Here is a 9,380-nt window from a genome sequence, read left to right as displayed (position 1 = left end):
TCTGTTTAAATAACTTTAATTGCTCTTTTAAAAATAAAGCCTAAATAGTTGCACCTATACCCTTTTTTAAAAAGTTTCTCCATTTAAAATAGGTACTTATTTTGGAATAGCTGGAAACTAAAAAATTTAACCCAAGAAAACCAGTATTAGTATCTTGATGTTTCCCTCCGATCTTTACTCTTAATTTTGTTTCTTCTCCTTCAATGCACACATTTGAACTTACACAATTGGAATCATTGTTTATAGTCTTGTATCCTGCTTTTTCCACTTAACATACCGTGAGCATTTTTCCATGTCATTAAATATGCTTTGAATATGTTCTTGGCCACATAAAATTCCATCCTATTGATGCACCTGTTTTCTTTTAAGCTAAGACACATGCCACGTTTTCCAGCCATGCTGCACTCTTAAAAGCCAAGGAAAATACTTTGTGTTGATCCACCATGAGCCTCTTACGAATTTCTGTTTTTCATTCCATTTATAAAATGTACCCACAGTGCCAACACACCTCTGAACACCAGCTATAATGGACAGGTAATAAGCAGTCTAAAGAAAATGCCAGTCAGCTTCTGTCCGCTTGACAATGTTAATTAGTCACCCACATCACCATTACAAATACATAATGTCAACAGGAGTCACAAATGCTTTTTTCCATTCTGTGACAGCCACAAACGAACTTCAGATTCTTGGGTATCCACCGTAAAAAAAGCTTTAAGCTTTAATAATTCAAGAAATATGCTACCAACTTACAAAAACACGGTTTAAAACGTACTCAAATTTACATTACCCTTGGTTTTGTGACTGAGTCGTTTTTGCCTCTTTTGTTTCAATGGACTGAAACAATGGGGCTGGCTTATCTGAGGACTGATGAAGTTTTAAAAATTTGCTAGAAACTTTGGTTCTATCCTCTTTTGGTGCTCTGAAAGTAATATATCTGTTACACACAAAACCTAAGTGAATCCTTTAATCCTCATGAGGGCACTGTGGAACTGTTCTTGATATTGTCCGCTGTGGGGAGGTTCTTTTGTTATACAGATTGTTCTGAGCGCAAGGCCTGGCCTGGGAGAGACTTAAATTTTCATTTGATTTTAAAGACCAAACCATAAAGATCTTCAAAAATGTGAAACTGAAACATGTATGTTTAATGACTACTCTCATAGTAAACTGAGCAAGCTGAATGACTGAGCTGTTTCTACCTGAAGTTCAGTCAGGTAGGGAAACTGCTTTCCTGTATCTTTTAACGAACATTTGAAAGAGAAACCTGAACTAGGTAAGTTTAATTCTATGATCATAAATCCTCAGAGCTTTCACCCCACAACATTAGACAGTACTCATTGTAAAGCTAAGTAGTCTTTTAAAAGTCTTCTTTTAATCTGTTGAGATAAAGTCGGCTTTTTGGGGGTGCTTTTCCTGTACCTTACCCACTGGGTTTAAACTGAAGTTTCTGTTATGTGCTTTTCCCAGGGAAAAACAACGCAAAACAAAAACAATGCTCAGATAAAATATTATAGGTTTATTTAAAACTTAATTCTCACCTTGAGTATGCAAAATACAAACTCCACAAAATGTTCATTTTTTTACTTTGTAGTTTACAAATATACAAAATAGAAGTTTGCTTAAATTTATATTACATATTTATTAAGGCAAGGAACTATATAGAAAAAAACATTTGTTCTGCTTAAGGCATACTTGGGAATAAACCATTGTACAAATTATTGCACATCTGAAACCACAGTGCATAACAGACTGTCTGCATAAAAAGATTAAAGTAAACCAGGTGTATTTACCTGACTTAGGTCATAAATGTAGATCGGAAGACAAAAATAGATTTTCCTTGTCAAAGTATGCAGCAGTTTGAGAACTTTGGCCTCATTTGGTACCTTTAGAACCAAGACTTACCAAGCACCATCGTTTAGGCTATTAAACACCATTTTCTGTACCTGAATTTCTTCCTCTTCTTCTAAGATCGTCATAATGGCTTTTAGAAGGCAAACAGAATACAAGGTGATCTTTAGGCTTATATTGCATCAAAACAATTCTCAAGGGGTTCTGGTCTTCCCTCCCCCCCAACTCTCAGATCTAATTTATACCCTGATATCCACAACTTCCAGTCACCCCCTTGGCGTTTTGTAAGTCCAGGAATATATATATTCAAGTTGGATTTAGAATTGGAATGATAGAAGATCCAGTCACAGACCCCATCTGTTTGTTTTTTTCCTTGAGTTTGTCTTTTGGTTTCCTTGTGTCTCCTGATTATCCATTCACAAGTTGACTTGTTGGGAACTTGACCATGATTGTAGTGCTTTCCAGCTGGGTTCCTCCCCTCACGGGGAAGAGAGTGTGAAAGGTAAAAAATACTGAATTCTCTTCTGGCAGTGTGGGTCACATCCACTGTTTGGGGGTTTAAAAGTGCCTCTTCATGTGTAAGGCGAGGTGGTCCGACCTCGAGAATGCCCGGTCGCACTTCTGGCACTGGAAGGGGCGGTGCCCGGTGTGTTTGCGGTAGTGCCTGGTCAGTTCATCTGAGCGGGCAAACTTCCACCCACAACCATCCCAGTCACAGTGGTAAGGTTTCTCACCTAGAAAAGGAAAATAAACTTGTTGGAAGCTATTCCTGAAGGATGAAATTTTAAGAACTTGGAGGGCAGACATCAAACCAACTCAAGTACCCCATTCCGAAAGGATCCAGGAAATGTCTTTATACCTTCTCAACGCTGTATTACATTTCAGATCATAAACAGGAATTTTACGGGGTTTTTTTTTTTTTTTTGCTCTTTTTTTTAAGAGAAATTAGATAATCGCAGAAAACACAAAAACCACTTAAAACTATACTTCTGTTGGACTAACGTTTTCATTCTTTTGAGCAAAGATGGGGCAGGAAACAAATTTAGAAATTATGACTGTTAGTGTGTCTCTCCTAACCCAAACCAAGCAATAATATCCTATCCCACTACAACTGGTTCTAAAAAGTGACAGGAGACTACTACTTTTCCTGTACCAATATTATTAACGAAAGCTATACTTTAGTGACCTTCTGTGCCTACTTACACAGATTCTCTGTGGTGACAATCTTAAATCAGAATCTCAGCAAGCCTAACCATTAAGTCCTTGAGATTTGAATAAAACCTAATTGTTAGAACTAGAGAGGGGGAGGGGTGAACCCCGGGAAGGGAACAACCAATAAAAATAGTGGAGAATACAGAACTGCTTAAAAAACTTATCATGACTTTGCACAGCAAGGCATAATTTCTTGATTACAAGGGCAATACTTTGCTCAAGCTAGAAGAGGCCCACCTGCAGCCTGGAATCTCCCTGCCTTTCAAAGGCCTAACAAAACTGCACTTTCAAGCACTGATACCATCCGCCCAGCAAAAGGCTCCTGGGCAAAATAGTAGGCGCCAGTTTGCTGTTCTCTCCTGTGATCCAGGAGATGGAGGAGATAGACTGCACCCCACATCCCAAGGGAGGCCCTGAGGAGTGTTGAGGCTGGACACCAGCCGCTCCCCCCACCTCCACGGCTTCCCGTCCTCCTACCTGTGTGGGTGCGCAGGTGTGCCTTGAGATGAGAACTCTTCGTGTAGGTTTTGCCGCAGCCTGCATAATCACAAGTGTGAGTGGCCGTCCTTTTCCGGGGCCACGACCGTCTTCCCCTCTTTGGTTTGGGCTCCTCCGGCATGCAGGAACCGGGTGGCATGAGCTCTAGGGGTGAAGAAGGTGGGGTCAGCGTCATCCTGTGTGCCCCGGACGGTGGGCACACGCAGGGCTCCCCAGCCCCAGCTATGAATCCCCGGGACTGACCTTGGTAATGGAGCGGTGGGACCTGCGGCTGCATCTGGTCGGGCAGGAAGGGAGGGTAGTTGGGCCCGGGGTGGGGATGGAAGCCCGGGGGGAGCGGCAGGGCAGGATGACAGTCCCGGCTGCTCAGCAGTTCCTCGGCACCCAGGGTCGGGGTAGTCCTGCTGGGGAGCTGCCGCCCCAAGGGAAAGTCGTGAGCAGGCGGCCGGTGGCCATTGCTGAGAGGAGGTCCAGTGCCCAAGTGGGCCTCTAGGGGCCGACCGACGGTGCACGAGGAGACAGCCTCCTGCTTGATCTTGGGGCACATGCGTGGCGGCCCGCCGCTATAGGGCGCCACCACCACCGGGTGGCTGCCGTCCGGGCTGCCTTTGCTAACACTGATGACCGATGGGCTGCCGTACTCGCTGCCAGGGGCACTCAGCGACGCCTTCAACACGAACTTGCCCATCAGCCCGCCACCTGGCGGCTGCGGCTGCTGCGGCGGAATGTACACTGGGTCCAATTCAGGCCGCAGGAGCTCGGCCACGAAGCCGCCGGAGGGGCTCACATCGTTGATGTCCGCCAGGTTGAAGGGAGCCGTCGGAGGCGGTGCAGACTCCCGGCCGTACAGGAGGCCGCCGCCCGCGCCGCCCGGCGCCGCCACGCCCGGGTCGCCCCCGGCCCGGATTGGATAGCTGAAGCTGCAGGTGGAGGGCGCACTGGCTGGACCGCTGCTCGACGGGGAGGACGAGGATGAGGCTGATGCCGACGAGGACACCGTGGCGGCCACGGACTCCTGATGGGACAGCGAGTTGGAGAGGATAAAGTCCAGGTCCAGGAGATCATTGAACTCCTCCGTCTCCCTCCGGGGCAGGAGAGCCGGGTTGCTGCTGCCGCAAGCCGCGCCGACTCCTCCACTCTCCAGGTCGGTGGCCACGGTCGCCGCCGCCAGGTCGTAGGGGCGGCCGGGAAGCACCGGGGGAAGTCGCTTCATGTGGGAGAGCTCCTCCCGCCAGCGCTGTGGGGACAGGACGCGAGAGAGACAGTCAGTGTTGTCCCTAACTGCCACTCGATGTTAGTGGTGGGCCCGCCGTGCCTACACCGCCTAGACATGGGGACCGGATGGGCAGGAAGGGCCCCGGGGTCTGTGGGTGCCAGTGCTGCAATCGTGGCCCACACCCGGGTCTGGGGAAAGGCGGTGCGTGGATATATGGAAGATGTTAGGTTGTGTCTGCCCGATTGCGTGTGAGCGAGCGCCGAGGCTCGCCAGCCTGGGTCCCTCCCCCGCCGGATCCCAGGGACGCTCCCGCCGCCCCCGGATTTGGGACACCGAGGTTCTCTTGATGCGCCCTCGCCACGGGGACGCCTACGCGCCAAGCTCACTCTGGCCCAGCCAGTGTCTGGGGACACAGACACCTCCCGCCCGGTGGCCCGCGCGCCCGCCCTGCCGCTCGCGCGCTCCGGGACGTGTGCGGACCCGGCGTGCGCCCCCGGCGGTTCCACCGCGTCGGGACCACACGCATGTACAGATGAGCCAAGGGCGCGGAAGCCATCCCGGGTAGCCTGCGGAGGAGCCCGTGCGGGGCCACTCCTGCCCGTCGTTGACCCCAGGGCTCCGCCCGTCCCCATCCCACCCACAGAAGCCCACCGGAGGGCCCCAAAGGCCCGGGCCGACACTCACGTTATTTGGGGCACCTGCTGGACGCAGTGTCTTCTCCCTTCCCGCCGGGCCGGACGCGAACGTGGAGAAGGACGGGAGCAGCGCGTCGCTGACAGCCATGTCAGACTCGCCAGGTGGCTGCCTTCGGACCGGGTAGGGAGCAGAGGCAGAAGTCAGGGGCCACTCTCGACCGCCGCTCTGGCGCGTCCCATCCGCCCTCACCCCACCCTGCGCCCCGTGCCGCACCTACCTCATTAATGTGGGGGCCCAAAAGGTCCTCGGGAGTCCGAAGCAGTAGGGGTACCCGAACCCCAAAGCCAACGAAGAGGAAAAAAACTTAGAAACGAAGCCAAAACCCAAAACCCCAAATTGCCCGAGATCCTTCTTCTTTGGATTAAATATAAAAGGGAGATGCCTTTAAAAAAAAAGTTCCTTTGTATACAAAAGTTCTTAGAAAAGTTGTAAACTCGTAAAAATAGACAATCAGCAAGGCGAATTAAGTAGGTCCGGTGGCCAGGCTGCGCTCTCTTCGACTCAGCAGCGTCCCCCACCGCTGTCGCGGTCGCCGCGGCTATCGCCGTGAGCGCTGGGGCTGTGGCCGGGGTGGCAGGCGGGCGGCGCCGCCAGGTGAGACTGGATGCGGTGGCGCGGATCTGCGGACTGGGCGGCGGCGCGAGGCGCGGAGTCCCGGGGGCTGCGCGGGGCGCGCGCGGCCATGGGCGCTGGCCGCGGGCGGGTGGCTGGGTGGGTGGGGGGCCAGAGGGGCGGGGAGGGGCACTTGGCGGCTCCCGGTGCCGCCGCCGCCCGCCACCGCCTCTGCTCCCCGCGCGCCCGCAGCCGCGCTCGCTCTCTCAGGCCGGGGAACTGCCGGCGGCCGCTGCGCGCTCCTTACTTATAACTTCTCCGCTCCCGCCCTCCCCCCGCCTCCTACCCGCTGCGCGCTGGGGCCCGCCGCCAGGCCCCGCCCCTCCCTTTCTTCTCCCCTCCCTCCAGCGGCCCCCCCCGCGCGTTGCCATGGCAGCTAAATAAACAAACTCAGCGCACGTGGGGGCGGGGAGGAGGGAGGGGCGCAGGCGGGGCCCGGCGGGCCGTGACGCCAGCCCGGCAGCTGGCGGGCAGGAGCCGCGCTGACGCCGGCGGCGGTGGCGGCAGCGGGCCGGGCGCGGGGATTTGGGTACGGGGCGCAGGTCCGGTCGCCGGGCGACCGGGACAGTCGGCGTAGCCACGGGCCGCTCCTTGAGTTCGAAGCTCGCGGCCAGGAGGGGTCGGTAGGGGAGAGGGGGATGGTAGCGCGACCCCGCCCCCGCTCCTGTGCGCGCTTGCCGCGCAGTCTGCGCGCTGGAGAAGAGCGCGATTATCCGCGTGACTCATCCAGCTCGGGTCCGTCATACGCACGCAGGAGTCCTGCTCTAGTCCCCGAGCGCCAGTGCGGGCATTTGGCCTGGCCTCGCATGGTCCTTCTTGGGCTCGTCTGCCCGGGTGGGGGTTGGGAGTAGAAGGGAGGTGGGCGCCCTCAACTGCGTGGGGAGGACCCGGAGACTGAGAAAGCGGGAGGGGTGCTCTCCTTAAAGGGGCGGAAAGAGGCCGGGATGGGAAATGGAGCTACGGTTTTGATAGCTGAAGGAGCGAGGAAGGGACTGAAAGAAATTTCGCTATGTGAGGTGGGAAGAGAAGGGAGGGGCGTGAGGCGCGGGGACACCTTTCAACCGGGAATCTCAAAGCACTTTGCAAAGCACGCAACTCTCCACTTTATGGATGAGAAAACTGAGTCATAAAGAGGTGAAGTGGCGAGGTAAAGGTCAAACGGCAACTGGTTCCCTTGGCTCAGGCTCTAGAGCGGTCAAACCCACCCAAAGGGTCTCAGCTGGAAAGTGGCCCCGTGCCAGAAAGTAGAACTAAGCGATGGGACCCAGGTACTGGAAAAAGGCCCACGGAGCTCGCAGCAGGCGTCCCTGCCCACCAGGAAGAGAAGAGGAAACGGCAATCGTTATTTCAGTCTTATAACTCGGCCTCCCCACCCCCACTCCCCCTTAGTTTGTGATCAGTAATTTTCCAGCCGGGAAATGTTTTCGCCGTCATCTTCTCTGCAAACAGTGCCTTTTTTTTTTTTTTAAACGTGAGTGTGGTGTTCGGTATCGCGTTCTAAACGTAGGCTTGCGAGGTGTTTTGTTTGGATTCAGGCGCGCCTTGGGCTCCGCCCGCCCTCTGCACCAAGCCCCCTTGTCTGTAAAGGCGGCCGGGAGTCAGCCCAGGAGAGAAAAAGGAGATGCGGAAAGGTCGAAGCCCCAGCCCTGGGCAGTGTGCACTCACCCTCACTGAGATCCAGTTACCTCGTACTTTAAGTCACCTGTTGAGTCCTACGCTCCTGGTACCTATTAGGTTTCCTTAGAATATTTGTTATCCTTGATTTTCCTACTCCTTGCCAACCACAGAAGCATTCTTGGAATGCATCGCGCCCCGAATGAATCCACTCAGCCCTTTATGCCAAGCCCAGGAATCCCGCTCGGTTCGGAGACTTGGAAGCCCTTGCGGATCCTGCAGCCGGTCTTCGGCCAATGGCTGCCAGGGCCTGTAACCGGAGGGGAGGGCAGGTTTTCGTGGGGAAACCCCCGACCCTCCTCCCGCGGCCTGGAGAGTTTCAACCCCACCCCATAGGAGCCAGCCAGTTTATTTTAACTCTGAAAATATTGCCTTTTTCAAAAGGAGGAACCAAGAAAGAAAGATACCTGCAACCTCCTCCCCCTGTTGCTTTCGTTGTGATGGCAAACATTTCTTGGGATACTGGGGCTTGAAGATAACATGGAAAAGTTAATCCACTTTACCGTCAAAGCCAAGATTGTTAAACTGCATTGAACTTGGATAAGTCCTTGATTGGCAACCCTCACCCTCCTGATATGTAAGTCAGGACTAAGCATTTTCTAGTTAGGGAACCGGTGCCGTGAGGAGCTTTCTGCTTTTCTCTTATTTATCTAAGGCAGTAGGCCTTCGCCTTCAACAAAAGTCACCACCACAGTGAAAAAACAATATTACACAGATGAATAGGAAAGCCACTATTATTATGTCATATAATCAAGACAAGATTCTGAAACTCAATTAAAAAAGGCAGACTTTCCTAACAGCCTTTTGGAGGCGGAAAGCCAGTGCCTCTTTGTGGCAGGCAGCTTTCTGGTTATTCCTCTGATTGCATCATAAAGGGAACTCTCTAGATTTGCTCCAGCATTTCTAAAAGAGGTAAGGAACTTCAAGTTCACAAGTCATCTCCTTTCAAGGCAGGTGCCTGGTGTGACATCAGGGTTATGACCATGCCTCTTTTCAGAACAGGTAGGTCCAGAAGAGTTAAATCCCTGGCCTATATAATTTATAAACATGAGGCTGAGTAAACGTTTGATGACTAAATTGCACTCTGAAATAATAATGGAAGACACCCTTGAAAAAAGAATTAAATACTTACTGGTGACTTTATTTCAGCAAACTGATATTACAAGTTTTGTGGTATGGAAGTTAATTATTAATGTCTTTGGAGTTATAAAATAGATTTTTTTTTTTTCCTCCAGCACAAACTGCATTAGTTGGCAGAAGATGTGATGGAAACCACTAGTGTTAAGGGATTAATGTGGAGCCACAGAGGAGTGTGATAGATTGAAGAGGCTATATCAGTGTTTCAAGGGAAGGACCTGGCACCCAGAGCTGGGCACCAGAATCTGGGTGTTTGACAGCACCCTAGCTTGTATGTAAATGCCACGGGATTCAGGAAAAGCTGCTTTTTTCAGAAGGTGAAAGTAAGAGATGCTTTGAAGTACCCATCGCTTTGAAATGAAATCCCTACAGATAAATGACTGGGAAAGGGTCTTGCAACTTTCTCAGGGTGGCAAATCTTTTCCCAGCCTCTGAGTGACTCTCGTGTCCTGGTAAACTCCCGGCCTCTTTTTCACCTCAGTCTTGTGCA

At 51.9% G+C, this 9,380-nt stretch overlaps 1 protein-coding gene across 2 annotated transcripts; it reads right to left on the bottom strand.

Annotated features, from left to right (window-relative positions):
• Nucleotides 1-1,493: 1,493 nt before the first annotated feature.
• On the bottom strand, nucleotides 1,494-6,302 carry KLF4 (KLF transcription factor 4). Of its 2 annotated transcripts, XM_070375159.1 has the most exons (5): nucleotides 5,685-6,299; nucleotides 5,456-5,576; nucleotides 3,799-4,792; nucleotides 3,535-3,699; nucleotides 1,494-2,579 (listed from the first exon to the last, which is right to left on the bottom strand). In XM_070375159.1, exons 1-5 carry the CDS (start codon nucleotides 5,687-5,689, stop codon nucleotides 2,404-2,406), a joined length of 1,461 nt encoding a protein of 486 aa, XP_070231260.1. In that variant the 5' UTR covers nucleotides 5,690-6,299; the 3' UTR covers nucleotides 1,494-2,403. The 2 variants fall into 2 exon arrangements, with proteins under 2 accessions (XP_070231260.1, XP_070231259.1); XM_070375158.1 differs by having other exon boundaries at nucleotides 3,535-4,792; nucleotides 5,685-6,302.
• Between the last annotated feature and the right edge of the window lie 3,078 nt (nucleotides 6,303-9,380).

The sequence above is a fragment of the Bos mutus genome, chromosome 8 (assembly GCF_027580195.1).
Source record: "Bos mutus isolate GX-2022 chromosome 8, NWIPB_WYAK_1.1, whole genome shotgun sequence".
Lineage (NCBI taxonomy): Eukaryota > Metazoa > Chordata > Mammalia > Artiodactyla > Bovidae > Bos > Bos mutus.
This window is presented reverse-complemented; position numbering and strand designations above follow the sequence as displayed.